This window comes from Onychostruthus taczanowskii, unplaced genomic scaffold (assembly GCF_017590055.1).
Source record: "Onychostruthus taczanowskii isolate IOZ18803 unplaced genomic scaffold, ASM1759005v1 scaffold14, whole genome shotgun sequence".
In the NCBI taxonomy this organism is placed as follows: domain Eukaryota; kingdom Metazoa; phylum Chordata; class Aves; order Passeriformes; family Passeridae; genus Onychostruthus; species Onychostruthus taczanowskii.
In genome coordinates this window covers 15,645,933-15,664,263 of record NW_024498573.1, presented here as the reverse complement: position 1 = coordinate 15,664,263, position 18,331 = coordinate 15,645,933, and the positions used below count along the sequence as shown (strand labels likewise).

Below are 18,331 nucleotides of genomic sequence, written 5' to 3'. Positions count from 1 at the left end.
CCATGGAGGCTCCTTCTAAATCCCCTGGGGGACTTTCTAAGTAGGGAAGGGGGTGAATCTGCAGCTTGTACATTCTTTATGTCTGGAAGGTTGAAAACAACCATGAAGGGTTCCTAAAATTTGTTTGAACTTAGTTGTCCTTTACCTCTTTGTGGAATGCCAGTGCCATGTGCTGGAGAGCTGCTTTGAATGTTGGTGCTCCTTCAGAGGCTTCTCTGAGGCACCTTTCTGCTTGTTGGCAAGCAGGACTCAGATGTTATGGATGCATCTTTCAAATCCCTTTGGCAATTGAAAACAGAACAAGTGGAAACCAGTGGCCATAACTTCAGTTAGAAGCAGCCACTTCCCACCTCACAGAAAAGCCCTTTGGCTGGTGAAAGCGTGGGTTTGGAGATCAGTGAGGGATTGGGTTAAAGTCAAGACTTGAGAAGTGGGAGCTGGGAAAGTTCCATAGCTTCTGCTGGAAGCACTGTCTCTGTTTTGTCAAATCACAGAAGGGTGGGTTGGAAAGGTTCTTCACAGACCATCCAGTCCCACCCTCTGCCATGGGACACCTTCCACTATCCCAGGTTGCTCTAAGTTGGGTCCAACCTGACCTTGGACATTTCCAGGGTTGGAGCAGCCACAGCTTCTCTGGGCAACCTGTGCCAGCACCTCACCATCCTCAGTCTAAAACATTTCTCCTCTGTGTCCAATCTAACCCTGGCCTGTTGCAGTTTAAAACCATTGCCCCTTGCCTGGCATGACAGACCCTGGTAAAAAGCCTCTCTCTGTCTTTCATGTCAGCCCCTTTTGTACATTGAAAAGCTGCAGTAAGGTCTCCCTGGAGCCTGCTCCTCTCCAGGTTGTACAACCCCAACTCCCTCAGCCTTTCCCTGTGGAAAGCTTTGGTTTTATTGTATGGGTTTGTTTAACTTGTGAGCACTAAACCCTTAATAAACATCTCTTACCTGTCAAGAGTCTTCCTTGACTCTGTGCCATCAACTGATTTAAATCCCTTTGAAGGGAGGGTGCTGACAGACTCCCCTTGCTGGCTGTGTGCCAGAACTGCTTTCAGATCATCCAAGGACACTGAATGACAGAGGGAGATCTCCGTGTGTCCATGTTCATCCTCCCAGGGCACGGGTGAGGCTGGTGAGCCTTTGGGGCCAGCCTGGGGGGCTCTGGGAGCCACCAGAGCAATTTCTCCTGTCTCCCTCTGACAGAGGGAGGATGGATGAACACTAGCTTGACTTTGTGCACAGCTGGTGAACACTGATGTAAAAAGCACCCAACTTTTTCTGTCTCTTCTTTTTCACTTGCAGGTTTATTCTTCAGCCTAAAGGAGTGATTCACAATCAGCTCTTAGAAAAACAGAGAATAGCCGAAGAGAAAATTAAGGAGTTAGAGGTAAGTTTTGGGCAAGTGGTGATGAAAGTAAAACATTAAAGGTCTACAAGATGCTCTTTGCTACAGCTCTTGTTTTTATCTGGTACTTTTCATGCTGAAGGATTGTAACAGAGATTGTAACACACACTGTTTGGTATGGTCCCAGCCTCCAAGTTACTTAAAGTTACTTGAGTTACTGTTACAAGTAACCTACAAGTAACTCAAGGCACTTGGTTCCTTTCCTAGATCTACAAACCAATTGGGATTGATTGTTCGCTCTGTGCCCTGGTCTGAAAACTGGGAGCGAGGCATTCAAATGAGATTAGTAAGAGCAAGGTCTAAAACAAGCAAAAGGATGTTTGTGTGGTTATTTGCAGCAGATAAGTGATGTAAAATTTCGCCAGTGCTGTGGGTATTTAAAGGTTACACTGGCTCAGAACAATTGCACAAATTCATGGAAGAGAAATCCATTGAGAATTACCAAATATGTAGAAATGGCATCCTGCTCAGGAAGTCCCTGAGCTAAAAATGTCTGGAGGGTGGGAAAGTATGAGGAGGAAGTACCATATAGCCTGCCCTGTCCTTACTCTCTGCCCTTAAGCATCTGCTTGGGGCTGCTGCTGAAGAGCAGATCTGTGGGGAGGTGGGACTTGGTTTTGACAGCATGGTCAGAGCACTTGAGAGCAGATCTGTGGGGAGGTGGGACTTTTGACAGCATGGTCAGAGCACTTCTGTGTTCTTGTGTTTATCTGGTTGGAGTATTCAAGGCATAGAAGGATATCTAGGAAATAAAAAGCAGTGTCTGCGCAAGTTCCAGTGTTCAAACAGGCTATCTAGTGAATCTTGACTATCTTCTTGTGGCTGCGTCTGCAGCTTACAGCTCTTCTGAGAAGAAGTGCAAAATGTACTTTTCCAAGGCTGTTAGTGTGTGGTTTTTTATAATTCTCCTCAAATATCATTAGTACAAACCCCTGTTTCTTGGTTTTTGGGGAATGACAAAGAAAGCAAAGACCAAGCTTGTGTCGAGCTGCTTTTTCCATCTGTTATTGTTTTGGAGAAAGTGAAGTGGAGACCAAATAAGTAGGGACAAGCAGGAATAGGAAGTCTGTGTTCAAATCCATTCAGACCTGTGCAGTTCCGTCTCTGTTGTCTCCTACTTACACTAAAGCAGAAGTCGAGTCTATTTTTTTTAATCCCTTCTTAAAACTCAGCCTGCCTGAGGAGCTATGGAGCAAGCCTATCCCCAGATGTTGCGTTGCTTGGAGTGCTGCCTGTGCCAGACTCTCAGCAGGGTTTGTGTTTCTGCCCACAAGAACTCTTTCTGCACAGGTCAGGCAAGTGCTCTGTGGACAGGCTGTGTATCTAAGGGAGTGTGCAGGCAGGGCATAGTCATTTGTATGGTTATGTGGTAAAAACAGTTGTATCCTTATTCCTTTGGAGCCATCCCAGATGCCAGTGGCTTTGTGCAAAGACAGCCCTGCAACTGGGGCTGGAGGACTTCATGGCAGCACCTCTGGGTTTGGGAGCAGGTGGAATGTGGCTGGCAGCACCTCTGGGTTTGGGAGCAGGTGGAATGTGGCTGGCAGCCTGTTTATAAACTGCCCCTGGGGTCCCTTGCTGCCAGCTGCAGCGGACTGTGGTCAGCTTCTTGGCTACTGTACCCTTCAGCTGTGCCATCTGGGCTTCTTCCTGTTCCTGATGGGGAATTATCTAACCTCCTGAACTTCTCAATCACTGAGTTCAGCAGAATGGGTGGAATTTCCCACAAATTATAACCTTGCTGTTCTTACACAAAGCCTCAGAACTGGCTGCTTCACAAATGTGTTTTTCTGCTTTGTTGCTGAATCTCTCTGGTTATGGTCATTGAGTTGAAGTTTCCAGCAATAGTCTCAAAACCAAGACTGTCTCAAAAGGTGGTTGGAGTGGAAAGGTGGCTGCCACATTCGTTGGTTTTTCTTTTTAATCGTGAATAGTAGGGCTCAGAATGCCAACACTTTCAAAAGTTTGTGTTAAGTAAACATTCAAGTCCATCTTTTAACTGAACTCCTTCCAGCTGGCTGTGGCAGTTTTGTGAAGAGGGTTTTCCTTAGGCCTGGGATTCCCCATGGAAGAGGACAAGCACTTTAGGCTGACAACTGCTGGAAACTGAGATTTGAGGGGAAATACCTGGGTCCAACTCAGAGAGCACTTATCACAGGAGCAGGGGATTTTACTGTCCTGAAAACAAGTTGTGACCAAAGCAGGAAAGAATGTGAAACTTTGTGACCTTGTGCTTCCACCACATCGTTGTAAAATAAATAGCAAACCAAGAAAGGTTAAACATCTCTCCATTCATTATTAAAACTGGATGGGTTTTAAAGCTTAGGTTTATATTTTACATTGTTAACTACCTTATGACTTACTCATATTTCTCACTTTGCACAGCTGAATCAGGCTGGTCAGAGTAATCCCCCAGTACCCGATGGTGTGGCTGACCTCACTACTCACATAGCTGAGCTTGAGGCAATTGTGCTTTGCTATGATGACACTATTGTGAAATGTGTATTTTTTGACACATTCCTGAATCGGAGAAATGCTCTCCCCTCTACCTCGGTGCTGTTTGCAGAGGAGTTTGCAGAGGAGGGCTGAGCTCTTCTGGAAATCCTTCCAGCTGCATAGCAAGGAGATCTCCAGCTGCCTGTTCCTGAAAATGTGTCTTTAATTTGCTTCAGAGGTGTGAGCTGGTTTTGCTGACATTCACAGCAGCCAGTGAACTTTGAAAAATGTGAGTTATGTCTCTCTTCTCTGTCTGACAACCTCCACTGCAGTACATGGTTGCAGTAATTCCCTTTCCCTCACTTCTCTCTCATGGGTTTCTCCACTGTTGAAGCAGTGCATTGTATTTTTCAAGGCAGCATCACAAAATTGATGGGATGCTGCTGGTTTGGGCTTCCTTGCAGCAAGGACAGCCAGACCTGTCCTTGTGAGGGGCTGGGAAAATAAGGCTTGGCTGGGACACGCATTATGCTTGGTGAGAGGAGCTGTGTTCTGAAAGCACCAAGGAGTCTGGGTGTGGAGATGCAGTTAGTTATTCTGCAGAAGTTGTCTGAAGAAAACCAAAGGTAGCTTTACTCTACTTGTTAAAGCTGTGTGTGTGGACATGAATATATCGAAGTGTATATATATATATATGTATATATATAATGGAATGGTTTTGGTTGGAAAGGTTTGGATGACTTTAAAGGTCTCTGCCATGAGCAGGGACACCTTCCACTAGACCAGGTCTCTCCAGGTATGGGGTAGCCACAGCTTTTCTGGGCTACCTGTGCCACGGCTTCACCACCCTCAATTAGTAAAGAATTTCTTTCTAATTTCTAATTTCCCCTCTAAATTGCCTCTCTTTCAGTTTGAACCAGTTGTTCCTTGTCCTGTCACTCCAGTTCCTGATGGAGAGTATCTCTCTGGCTTCCCTGTAGGCCCCTTCAGGTCATGGAAGGTGCTGTGATATTTCCTTGTCTCCAGGCTGAACAGCCCCAATGTTCTCAGCCTGCCAACTCCATATGCACCTGTGTGGCTTTCTGAACTTCACAACTTGTATCTAATCCTTTGGAATCCAAACACACTGCCCAGGCTTGCTGGCACAGGAGCTGTGCCTGCTGGCAAGCTTTGCCAACGGGGCTTACCCAAACCTCCAGAGATTGGTGCCATCAGCTCCCTCACACACCGGCATGGGACACGTCCCTGCTTAGCAGGATTGGATTTTTCCAGTCCTGATACTATCAAATTCTTGTTGTGTTTCACGGTACAAGGGGTATGTGTTAAATCTATTTTGAAAGCATTCTAAAGGGATGAGCACAGACTCTTTTTAGCTCAGCAATGTTTGTGCAGTATTAGGAGAAAAACCAAGTAATGTTTTTCTTCCCTTGTTTTTAAGGAAACATGATATGTGAGGGGTGGAACAATGCTTTGTTTCAGGAAATGTTATCCGTTTCCATTGTAGGGCTAGATGGATTCTGTTTTTAAATGTGGCATTTTAAAAAGAACAAACTCTGTGATGTTATAAAGACATGGAAAATTGATTCTTCATTAGGGGTGGAGAAAGTGATTATCACTGTGTGCTTTCTCTGATAATATCTGATAGTCCCCTTCTCTCCTGCTATATTCAGCTTGTTTAGTTGTCAGGCGTTGTCAGACTAAATTGCTAAAAATAACAAATAAGGGGGAGGCTCTGCTGGGCAGCTCCGTCTGCTGTGTGCCACTGAATTTAGCTCCTTCGGGAAAAGGGCAAAAGCAACCTGCAGCTTTCGGGGGGAATTGGATTTTGGTTTTAAACTCTGACCACAGCATAGCTGTGTGCTTGTTTCCCAGGCAATTCTTTCACATGCCTGTGGGAGACTGAAAGTTTACTGCTGCCCAGATAAAGGGTTGGTTGGTTTCTTCTCTGGCTGGCTGGAGTAGAAAATATAATCAAGAAAGCTGTATGTAAAGGCTTGATTTCTAATTCGGAAATCCTTCATGCGAGCCCTAAAACACCATGTCAAATTTCCCTATCCCATGCAGAAAATGTCTTTGCACTCCTTCCTGGTGGAGGAAGGAACACTGTGCTCTCAAACACTGCTGTGCTCCATGTTTAAAGCCTCAGGTGATGTTTGCAAAGCTGGTGAAATTACACAGTGACTGCACTGAAATGCCTTAAGGTGACCACTGACTTGTTCCCCGGTGTTGCCTGAGCACAGACCTGCTCGTGCTGCGGCTTCCATTTCTCTAATCTTCTTTTTCTGGGAGCTTTAAAATGGCTTTGCTGCGGCCCTGAGGCGGAGTGGCGGTGCCCCCCCTGCGATGAGTCTGCTCTGACAGTTGCCACAGCAGTGTTTTCTTCCCCTGTGGGAACAAAGATTTTGGCAGGTGAGGTGTGGCTGGGGAGCAGCGCTGGAGCCTGGGGCAGGTATGGCTGGGATGGACCTGCTCGGTGTGGTCCCAGCCTCCAACGTGCTCCAACCCTCCTTCATTTTTTACTGAAACCCTCAGCATGGAGGCCAATTCTGTGGGTGGCTTTAACGATGTGAAAACAGGTCTCTTGAGATTTGTGGTGCTCTTTGCAGGCCACAAAGCGCTCATCAGAAGGTAGCAATTGTTAGGCTGTTCCCAAGTTAGACCAATTTCTTCCAGGGATTTACGGCGCAGAAGTTCTCATCGCATGGTTTGCTTGGGGTAGGCCAGTGCCCAGGAATGTGTGGTGGGCTTTTTAACTAAACAGGGGGAAATAAGGAATGCTCCTGTTTGCTTTGGAGAGGGGAAGCCTCAAGAATAACTCTCTGTGCATTAGCCTGGAGCAGACTCTACTTTGGATGAGGGTGCTGTTCCCTCATTCCGTTGCTGGCATGTGTGCACGTACTGGGAGCAGGATTTTAAACACGTTGTCACTGAAGTTGCCTCTTGTTTCCCCATGTGTGCACAGGCAAGGTCAGTCCCTCTGCTTGCTGTAGAGGGAGGCAGGACACCAAAGGTGGGGACAGGTGGAGTATGGAAGTGAGTTTACTGTGTAGGGTTAGTATTTGGGCTTGCATGGGCATTTTAGGAGGAAGCTATGGGATCTCTACAAATGATGGATGTTAGGGTGAAGATGAGCTGCAGAGCCCCTCAGTGGAGACCAGGCCAGGCCAAAGCCTGGCTTTGGGTGTCAAGGCAGCTGCAGGTGTCTGGGCAGGTCCTTCTGGACACTGACATTTGGACTTGGTGATGTTGCTGGGAAATGTTTCATCTTGACTCTCTTGGCTGATGTCATCCCATGTCTGAGGCTGTGCCCTCACTGAGGGTTGCTCCTGTGTTCCAGGCTGCAAAGCTGCAGGCTTAGCTTGCTTTTTGAGGACATGGGTGGTCCAGCTGCCTGCCTGTCAGCTGTGGAGCATCCACAGGCACTCCCGTGGGAGAGCAGAGCACAGCCTACATGGGCAGAGCTGTTACCAGTGGTCTGCCCTCCATGAGAGCCTTGTTTTGAAGAAGGGAGTAGCCAAAGCTCATTTTTTTTTCCCTATAGGTCTGGGTGTCTTACAGAGAGAAGAATCTTTGTTCTCATTCCTGATTTTTGAAATGAAAGATACTCTGAGCAATGAGAAAAATAGGCTTCAAAATGACAAAACACTGGGGAGGTTGAGAGTGTAATGGACACACAACTAATGCTACCAGCCCAAAATCCTGCTTTGTGGAGAGGCCCTGTGACATTGGACTGGGGCCACACAATTTAAGGTAAATACTGGAGGAATTGGGGCATAGCTAATGCTCTCTAATTCTTTCTGTTCCCTAAACTGACTCTGGTGATGGTTACATGAAGAACAGGCCTTCACAGCTGTGAGGAATCATTCACTTCACTTGCTTTTTAATGTTTAAAGCCTCAAGGTCTGTCTTGTTTGTCAAAAATGAGGGTGGCAAAAGGATTGTATTCTTACAGCTGAACTTCATGGGTATTTCTCTGTTGTGTGACTGTCACCTTTCATTGCAGACAGATGGAAATCAGCTGTGTGCAGCCAGCACCTGGCAGATTCTAAAGGCAGCACGTGCTCCTCAGTATCTGCAGGGAAGGAGGTGGATCTGTTTAAAAGCTGGCTCTTAGTCCTGTGTTAAATTTGTTAGATAAAGATCAAATAACAGTATGTTCTGCTTTGAAAATTGTGTAAGAAGCTTGTCATGTGTTAAATAGTGCACAAGTCACTGGTTGCAAAACATGATGTTGGAATCTTAGAAGCACAGGGAGAAGAAATTCTCACATTTCAAAGGGGAAAGGGGATTCCCAGCTCTTTTGAGGGGTCATCTGCCACTTTAGGCTTGGGATGGCTTATAAAAACTAATGTCTCACTACATTTTTGTGAAGAATGGTTGTGGGTAATGCTGATTTGAGTGCAATGACGTGTATTTATATCATCACATGTGTGTGGGTATGCAGTGGCCAGGCTGGATCTCTCATTTGGAGCAATCATTCACTGCAACAAGTTTTCAAACTCCCAGATTTTTGCAAGCAGTCATTTAATTAGTAATTCTTTGTTAGTCTTCCCTGTACTGCAGACTGCAAAGTAAGCACACAAACCAGCTGAGAGGGCAAAGGCTTTATGAAGGAAGGACTGGAATTTCATGACTTTGCTTTCACTCTTCCTACCTTTATTTTTGGGTAGATAATTGTAGATTTTAAAAGCAAGAGGATAATTAATGTGGGGGTTGTTTGCTTCCTTTTAAGTCCTTTAGAGGCTAGTTATAGACATGCTTTCAAAATAAAGGCATCTCAGAACTTTTTTACTTTTTTTTTTTGTGGGGGGAATTACTCTTGATTAAAAAAACCGCCAACAACCTAACAGAGAAAACTTTTCAAGTAACTCCTGCCAGTCCACTCACGTTCCTTTGTAATTCAGAGGAAAGTGAAACACATTATGCATTAATAAAAACCCACTTCTGCTGCTGTGTCTCAATGGTTTTGTCCATCCAGAACCTACATTTAGTCATCTGAGCCTGAAAACATGTCTTGTTTCCTCTGATTAGCATTAAGCTGCCTTTATGATTACACTGAAATCATTTTAACACCAAGTTGGTTGAAAAGTCTTTCATTTTAGAGCAGGGTCTGATTCATTGTCAAAGCTCTCCTTTGTGCTTATGGCTGCAGAAGTATCCAAAGCAACGAGCTGAGCTGGATGCGGGTCTCTCTCCAAATTCCTCCTTGCATGAGTAATAATTAGTCACAGACCCAGCACTGCTGTCCTTGCCTTAGTCACCAGGCCCCTGCAGTGGCTCCTGGCTGCCTTTGTGCCAGGCAGCTCTGGGGAGGGGGATTATCTGTGCCCGATAAACCTCCATCCTGCTTCCATCCTCCTCCATCTCGCCTGGGGAGAACAGGAAACAATTATTTGGAAAGCGTGCTGCTGCCTGTTGGAGCCCTGACCCAGCCCTGAGTCAGCTGTACAAAGCCACACCTTGCTCCCAGGTATGCAGGGCAGCCCTCACCGTCATGCTTCCTGCTGTCCCCACTGCTGGGTCACCCCCTGCTCTGTCCCTAATGCCTTGGTGGTGGGCATGTGGCTGCTCTGAGCTCAGGGCTGTCTGAACTGGGTGGGGGGGGATGCTGCTAGTTGGGAGTTGACACCATCTTTTTGATTTGTCTTTGAAATGTATGAAAATGATTTTTCTTTTCAAGTGGCCTTGCTTGGCCAGGACTGTAAGAGCTGAAAGGTGTGGTATGGTTTTGCAAAAGTCCTACTGCCAGGAGGGATCCTGATGAGCCACACCAGCTCTGCAGGACCACAGAAACTGAGGCACTGGGATAGGGAACTCAGCACGTTTTGCAAGAGGCAGTTTGGTGAGGGACGCTTCCGCCGAAACAGAACGTGGGGGTTTTCAGGATCTGTGTGAGTTTCCCCTCCCCAGGTTCTCTGTTTGACCTGACTCTGCTGTCATAACCTGGTTAGGGCGCAGTATCCGACCTGGAGCAATGTACTCCTGGAAACTGCTCTGAATGGGGAATTGTGCCAAGAAGGGGTGTCCCTAAAGGAATCCTTTGGGTTGATAATACATTTCTGCTGCCACCTACTGAAAGGTTCTCATCGACTTGCTTTTGTAGTAGTTCACATCAGGCTAGGGTGCAGGAGTTCATTGGAATAATCCATCATTTCCCACTCACCAAGAGCAGCTGTCTCCATCTCTGCTGAAAGTGCTGTCCTGTGGCTCAGACAGTGAGTTCATGTGAAGTGCTGCTGCCATGAGGCTGGGGTTGGGCAGAAAGGCTGGCAGGCAGCCTGGCTTTCTGCCCCTTACCTTGCCCTTTCTTCTCTTGAAGGCACCAAGAATGGAAGTTATTGGGGTTTTTCCAGCTTAGCTTTTTCAGAGTATGTTCCTCGAGATGCTTCAGTGATGATGGGGGAAGCCCAGCTGGTTGTGCTGTGGTAGGATCAGTACACAGTGATGGTGGATTTGCACCAGCAGTTCTTTAGGCAGGTGCTTGTAAGGATTCTCTTGAGTTGGCAAATGTAGTTGCATGCTTGATGTTTTCTCCTCTACACTCTAACCCAGATAGTTCTGTGGGTCCCCGTTACCTTGTGGAAGGAAGAGATGAGGAAAAACACCAGGGTCTGAATCATCACTTCTCCTCTTAGGTATATGGCATCACGCTTCTGTCAGCAGCTGTCGTCAGAAACCAGCTGGGCTCCCTTCCTATTCCAGGCCATTCGTTCTTGAGCAAACTCTGGGCAACTTCCTGAGGCAATAACTGCTTGGAAAGTCTTGAAGTCTATCTAAATATTTGGTGGTTGCTGTAGAGTAGTAATTCCCAGTGTGTACATGTGCCACAGCATAGAACTGGGTGAGGACCAGTGCTGGGTGGACCCATCAGGGCGTAGGGCTGCTTGCAGACCTACCCCACCCCCTTGCTGGTGTCCACTATTTCAGCTTCTCCTGGGGCAGGAGCAGCTGGGTGCTGTTCAGGGGTTCCAAGTGAAATCCTGTTAAACAGAGCACATGTCTTCAGCACATCATCTTCCATGAGCTTAGTCTGACCAAAATGTTTGCCTTCCCCGGGGTGCATGTGCCAGGGCTTGGAGTGCTGCTCTCCACAGGGATTTTGGGCACTGCCAACCCCTGAACAGCAGTGGTGGCCCCAAGAGTGAAGGCAGCTCGGGCTGCTGCTGCCTGGCCCCCTGTGCATGGGCAGCACAGTTTGCCATCCTCCAAGGGAAGATCCTTCTCCAGTCAACCATGTGCTCCCAACTCTAGCTCAGGATCTGCTGATCACTTTCCCACAGAGCTCTCAGGCAACGCCAAAAATGGTTTGAGTTAACTTTGGGGGATACAGAAGTTCTTGGCTAGCCAGAGGTTTGCCGAGGTGTCACAGGATGAGTTGTCTCAGGGCTCCTGTTTGAGGCACTGCATCATGCCTGAAGACTGCAGTGTTCCTCAACGGAAGCCTTCTGAGTGTGAGAGTGGGATGCCAGAATCTGGTGGCTGGTAGCCAAGCATGCTGAGAGCCATGGGAAGGGAGATATTCTCTGGGAAGAGACCTGTCAGCTTGTTATGCCCTGTCCAAGTTGGGCGTAAAACAAGCTCATAGAAAAACACTATTATGTTTTTTAAAAAACACAAATGGGGGCAAAAAAGAACAGGCTGAAATGAATAGGCATGTTCCAATACTAGATCCTAAAATTTCCATGGAAACATTTTTGTTTGGGCTTAAGCAAATCTGTGTTTGCAGGTCAGAGGTTGAAGCTTTCTTTCATTTGCAGAGGTGACGTGAGAGGAGTGGAATTTGAAGAGCAGAAGTCGATGTTGAATGATAAACCATGACTTGACACAGGAAACTCACCTGTGAGGGGGAGGGTATGGCAGCATGGATGGGCAGAGCTGCTGTGTTTGTTCCCTCTGGGAGCACAGGGCTGTTTGGGCTCTTGGAGTGGGTGACAGTGCTGTGCCCTGTTCCGCTGGCTCGAGCCAAGGCCCTGCCACATGCAGGGCTGGCAGCGGCCAAGCCACTCTCCCTGAAGGCAGAGGCGTCTGAATCACAGTGCTGGGGGGAAGACAGTGCTTTGATCATCAAAAGCCCATCCAAGAAAAGCTGATTAATAGTTTTCTCTTGCTGTGGAATCTGTGGATGCTGGCTCTTTAATCTGCCAGGAATGCCAGGTCCGGGTGCGTCATCTTGAGGAGCACCGGCCTCTCCAGCAGCGTGATGCAATGGGAGCGGAGGTGGGAGGCCGGAGCAGGAGGTGACTTCCCACCGTGTCAAAAGGCCACCGGCCACTTCTGTTAACCACAGCTCCTTTTCTTCTTCGGGGTGTGAGCTGTAATTGTATTTGCATTCAATCTAGTCTTTCCACAGCTGCTGCCAAAAGCAAACAGCGCGGAGCTGGTCAGGGAGCAGGCACTGCTCGGGTGGGGAGTGAAGGGCAGGGGAGAGCTGAGGAACGGGGTGGTGGCAGGGCGAGTGCTCTGATGCTGTTTGGCTGCAGCCGCCCGTGCCAGGGCACAGGCTGGCCACGCCAGCACACCTCGGTCAGGAGCGTGCACAGCGAGGGCTGGCTCGTGGTGCTGCCCGCACAGCCCCAGGCTGGGGCCGGCCAAGCTGCTGCTTCCAGGAGTCTGCACTTCCTACACCAGCAAACGCAGAGGAGCCAGCGCTGATGGAACCCCCAAAGCCATCGCCTGCAGCCCCCCACAGGGGTCTGGGAGTGTACTGGCAGTGGGCATAGCATCCCACCAGGCCCATGGATTATCAGTGCCCCACCCTCCCTTCTCCTCCTCGCAGGCAGGGCTGGGGCTGGTGGTGCCTTCCCTGCCAGGGCCTGGAGCTCTGCCTGTGGAGCTGTCAGCTGGACAGCCACCATTCCTCCTGGGAAGGGTTCATGGGAGATGGATGTGCATTGCCTGTCAGATGGGGCTGCGTGAGTGGTCAGTCCCATTTTTGGGTGCACCTCCAGCTGTGGGAGATAGTGTTTTTAGTCCGTGTAGCTGTGCTGAACCACACACACCCTTTGCCCTGCACACCTTCTTTAGGAAGGCTGCAGGAAGCCTCGGAGGTGGAGAAGGCTCCTGAGAGCTGGCAGAGGGGAGTATGGTCCAGGTTGGTGACACATCTATACTCAGGGGTAGGAGAGATGCTAAGTCCAGTTTCTGAGCCCCCAGGATGTGCTGGGAGACCCAGCTGGTGGGATTGGCTCTGCTGCCCAAGGAGGGATCTTCTTGCTGTCTGTCCTGGTGCCAGACAGCTATTAGCATGGCAATTCTTTTTCCAGAAAGCAGATTTAGGTGAGAACATTTCCTTTGGGGCTAGTTTTGAGACAGATCATCAGGGTTGTGGTTTGTCTTGTTCCCAAGTGCTGCAGCCCTTCCTGCCTGGGGAAGGAACTGTTGTTGGGAGTGGTATTAGCTTAAAGGAATTAGGAAACAAGGCTGGGAGGCATTGACTGCACTGGCTTTTGGGGACATCCTCTGGGGGTTTGCACCCTGTCAGTGTTCTACAGGTGGCCCAGACCTCGCTGGGCTGTGGCAATGGCCACGTGTTGGTCTTGTGTCCCAGTGCAGGTGGCAGAGCCCTTTCTGTGTGGGGCAGAAGGGGGAACAGGGGGGCTGTCACCACAGAGGAGAGAGGGGATGAGAACTGGTGGGTGGCCTGTGGCAGGAAGAAATGAAGATGCAAGAGCCTGTCCTGGGCTGGATCAGGTCAGCTGGCGCAGTTTTGGAGTGCATGTGGAGCGTGCTGTCCACCTGGAAACCTGTAGCTGCAGATCCTGCTCTGTTCCCATGCACCCTCTCCCGTGCAGCCTCCAGCTCCCCTTCCTTGCTCTGTGGGGGAGAAGCTTCTCCAGTGCTGACAGGACCTGCAGCCCTGGGTCATCCCTCCCTGTGTGAGTGAGCTGTGCCTGGGTCATGGGAATGCACTGGCCTTTCTCTGGGAGCGGGGGGCTGCCAGGGCCTGGCAGTGTTGGTCAGAGGCTGTTCCTCTGAAATAAGTCCCAGTAATACCCCACAAGAGGGTTTTGTAAAATAATTCTCTAGCAAGTGGCTGTGGGAGTTGTGAAGCAGGAGGAGGAACCGGCCCCTTGCTGCAGTTGGAGCCCGTGGCTGACACACCAGCTGCTTCCTGTCGTGCCCTCCGGGTTTCCTTGTCACTGCCTTGCCACACTCCTGGCGAGACTGCAGGGGGACAGCAGCACACTAGGGTCACTGCCCAGCCTCCTGTGGAGCCTGGCCCTTCTTGTCAGACGGAAGCTGGGGCTTTTCTGGGAGCTCAGTGTCATGTGGCAACTTCCCCCTGCTGCCTTCTCAAAGCCTCTCTCCTTTCTCTGTTCTTCCCTGCAGCTCTGTGGCTCAGGCAGTGGCATCTGGGGCCAGTTTGGGCACCCACCTTACCTGTCCAGGAGCTCACAGGAGCTGGGGGAGGGTGGGGGCAGTTTAGGGCACTGATGTGGGGAGTAGTGAGTAGGAGCTCTGGGTCAGCAGCTTGCAGGTCATGCAGCCACCAAAGCCAGTGGCACAGGGCCTGTGTGCTGCTATGTCCCCTTGGGCTCCTGACTGGTGAGCACTGGAGCTACAGCTGTAGGAGTGAAACCAGAGGCTTCAGAGAGCAGCAGACACCTTTGGTTTCACAAGGGACCAGAACCAGCAGTGCAGTTTTGACGTTGCCCTGGGAATTCCCACAGGCTGCACTTGCCATGGTACAGGTAGCAGAGGATAATCTCCTGGAGCAGCAAACACATTTTCCCAGGGAAATGCATCAGCTGATGCACAGCAGCCACAGCTGGCCCAAACTGGGGCTCAGAGGATATAGGGTTAACTCGGGCTGTGGGTGCAAATGCAAGCTGAGAGCTGGAAGCTGGAGGTGGGGTTGGGGATGCAGGGTGGTGTTCAGGGAACAGATACCAGCAGCCTGGCAGGTCTGGCTGGACCGGAACAGCCTCCAGCATGACTTCAGAGCTGTGCTGTCGTGTCTCGGGCTCTGGTGTGAGTAGGCAGAGTGTGTCAGCTGCTCGCTCGGCGCTGCTCCCTGGGAGAGACGGAGTTTCCTGTCTAGACCCCGGTGATGGAAGTGAGGAGGGGTTTGCAGCAGCCTCCTGCTCCTGCTCCGGCGATGACTGAAGCAGAACCCGGGCTGCAGTTCCCCCTTCCTGGGGAACAAACACCTCGCTTCTGCCACGTGTCTCGGAAAATGTGGCGCCCGTCTGCTCCTCGCTCGCCCGTGATCCGGGCTGTGGGCTGGAGTGGGAGCCAGCCCCAGCTCCTTGCCTGGCTGCAGGACAGCTCGGGGCGTTTGCAGCCCCTGGCTGCGGGTGCAGGGCTCCCCTTGATGCTCGAAGGATGCTCCTGGAGCCCAGAGATGGGACTCTGGAAACTGCTTCTGGGAGGGAGTAAAAGTACTGGGACCAGCCCAGATTCTTGTGCCTCGGAAGTTAGGTAATTGAGGTAAAGAAAAATTCCCTGAATCCTGCCCTAGCTGGGACTGCAGGTGCTGTCTAAGTGCAGAAATGGCCTTAAACTCAAGCCCTTTACCATGGGGAAGGCAAAGCATGTCACTGTGCAGGGATGGGCAGTGTGGGTCCACATATGGGCCATATGGGTGCTCCTTTGCTGTGTCAGGGTCCCTTGTCCTCATGGAAGTGGGGCTCACATGGGCACCAGCAAGGCTTCCTGATGGGATGTCTGAAATTCTCCTGGGCTCTCCCAGTTGTGCTGGACAGTGTTCCTGTGGAGAGCTGCTCTCTGGAGCTGTCTCCTCCTGCCTGGTGGGAGCAGAAGACAGGGGCAGGGGAGAGGACAGGAGGGCAGGACCATTTCATGCACTCATTTAATGGTGTTAAGAAAAAACTTCAGTAAAAAATGACCCCCTAGAAGCCAGCACTACTGCTGCCATCCTCCTCTGGTCAGCAGAGTGAGGTAAAGCTTTGAGCCACAAGGGTTTTTTGGGCCTGTGTCCTCTTGCTGCCCTCAGACTCAGTTCCCTATGAGTGAAATTCCTCGACGTCTGTGCAGGCAGAATGGGGACAGCGCGGTGGTGACAGAGTCCTGCTCGTGTGTCACTGAGTCACTGGCAGTGGGAACCTGTGGCTCTTCTCCCTGTGGTTTCCTCAAAAGCAGTTCCTGTAAGTGAAAGAGACCCCACGTGCCTGGGGACCATGGAGAGGGAAAAGGAACCCTGGGCCATAACCCTGGCCCTGGCTGTCACCAGCAGCCTTTAGGATTTAAATGCAAACCCTTCAGCCTTTAGAAGCAGGGCTGGGAGATATGTCCTCATGGCAGGGCCATTCCAGCTGAGTGTGCAGCTGTGCCACAGCAGGGGGATGGAGGGGCAGTGGTGGCAGCAGGACTGCTCCATGGGCTAATGGATTTTCAGCATTACAAGTCCCATGGGCTCACAGAAGTCAGGGTGAGGCTCTCAGGGCAGCACAGCAGCTCTTGCCCCTCACCTGTCCCTGGTTTGGATGGGCTTTGGGGGGCACTGCTGTACTGGGCTCCTGGCACTGGTGTCTGGCAGAGCCTCTGGCAGGATGCTCTGGGTGGAGGCCTGGACTCCTGGAATTTAATGCCAATCCTGCCAGTGCTTAGTGGGAGCTGGCATGGCCCAGGGCAGGGCTTTACATGGGCAGCACGGGAGCCTGTGCTCACAGCAACGCCGGAGGAGACTGTTGCGTCTGTTGTTTGGAAACCCAGAGAAAATAGTCAAAAGAGCCAAGTGCTGATTTTTCCAGCCACAGAGGAGCACCCAGACTAGCAGGAAAAAACGCTGCACACTGAATTCCTATCTGGGGATGCACGGCTTGGGGCTGCTTCCCTGCCAAGCCTAGCCTAATTACAGATGATTAAGGAAGCACGTATTTGGTGATGGTGGCAGGGAGTTGCTGATATAAAGGAGGATATAGGGTTAGAAAATGGCCCAGCTGGGAAAAAGAATCTTTTGTGCCCAAGGAGAGGGTTTTGCTGTGTCTCCAGAAGGAGGCTTGGCATGTCAGTCCCTCTCTAGGCTCCAAAAGTTATAGGATCTGATTTGATTTCCTTCCTTGCTGAGGTTCATGGCTCCCACTTTTTTCAGAGCCACTGTTGCAACAGCCCTGGCAGCTCTGAGAAGGTTTCGGGGGGAACAAAATTCAGTCTGTGTAGACATTGCCCTGTGTCTGTGCCTCTGGGAATGAGTAACTGCTGTCCCCACATGGGACACCTGCAGAGTGGTGGGTGCCCCAGCCAGCACCCACAGCTCTGCCTGGGTGGCTTTGGGCCCGGTACCCAGCTTTGTGCTGGCAGGGCTGGGGCATCCTGGCTTACCTCTGGTTTCTGCCTTGCAGCAGAAGAAGTCGTACCTGGAGCGGAGCGTGAAGGAAGCAGAAGACAATATCCGGGAGATGCTGATGGCCCGCAGGGCACAGTAGTGGCAGCCCTGGCTGATCCCCATTCCTGATCCCCCCACCCACCTTAATAAAACAAGCACGTGTCTCTGTGGCTGCTCTCCCTGTGGGTGTGATGGAGAAATGGGGTGGTGGGAGGAGCTGGGGTGAGGGGCCTGCAGGGCATCCCTGCTGTATCCTCATCCTGTGGATACCCACTGCCTGCTGCCTGGTGTGGGCACTGGGGAAAGTCCTGCTGGGGGAAGAGGGAGGTGGGCAAGGCTGGCACAGGCACAGACACAACCATGGTCATGGACACGGACACAGACATGGGCGTGGGAACAGGCTCAGGCTGGAGTGTGCCAGGAGGTCATTCCCACTGCTCCAGGTCATTCTTCTTGCCCGGGATCATTCCTGCTGTCCTGGTCCATTCCCTCTTCCCGCTCCATTCCCTGATTCCCGCTCCGTTCCTGCTGTCCCGCTCCATTCCCTCATTCCCTCTCCATTCCCTGTGTCCCGCTCCGTTCCCTCATTCCCTCTCCATTCCCTGTGTCCCGCTCCGTTCCCTCATTCCCTCTCCATTCCCTGTGTCCCGCTCCATTCCCTGTGTCCCGCTCCGTTCCCGCCCCAGCAGGGCCGCGCTGCGCGGCCGGACATCGCCACCGTGTGGCCGTTGTGGGCGGCGCAGGGGCCCGGCCCCCGCCGCTCTCCCAGCGCCTCCCGGCGGCTCCCGGGATCTCGGAGGTTCCAGGTCCCGCTGCCGCCCCCCCCTGCTGTCACCCCGTAGGCACACGGGTGCTCTCACACTCTGGGCTGGCCCTTTGCTGCCCCACCTTCCCCCCACCGCGGAGGATGACCCAGGGACTCCACTCCTGATCGCTGACAGCTGCCAAGCTGCCACGGAGGTGCCAGGGAAGGTGACAGTGGTCATTCCCAGGGCAGGGACCTCTGGGCTGCAGAGGGGCAGCCCCCAGAAGAAGGCTCCTGGGGACAGGGAATTACAAGGGACTCTCATCAACCCCAAACACATGAGCTTGCCCCAGACCAGAGCCCCAAACTGCACTGCTGAGCCCAGGGTGGAGCTGCACAGCCAAGGGACAGCGAGTGCAGTGTCCTTTGCAGACAGGCTGAGATCTCTGGGTGAT

General features: G+C 51.1%; 1 protein-coding gene across 1 annotated transcript in view; it reads left to right on the top strand.

Moving 5' to 3' along the window:
• The window catches only part of PFDN1 (prefoldin subunit 1), a 31,509-nt gene extending 14,208 nt beyond the window's left edge, over window positions 1-17,301 (top strand). Inside the window, exons 3-4 of the mRNA XM_041397961.1 lie at window positions 1,305-1,389; window positions 17,148-17,301. Of these exons, the coding sequence (XP_041253895.1) occupies window positions 1,305-1,389; window positions 17,148-17,231 (169 nt within the window). The 3' untranslated portion in view covers window positions 17,232-17,301. The remainder of the gene's footprint in view (window positions 1-1,304; window positions 1,390-17,147) is intronic.
• Window positions 17,302-18,331: the final 1,030 nt, after the last annotated feature.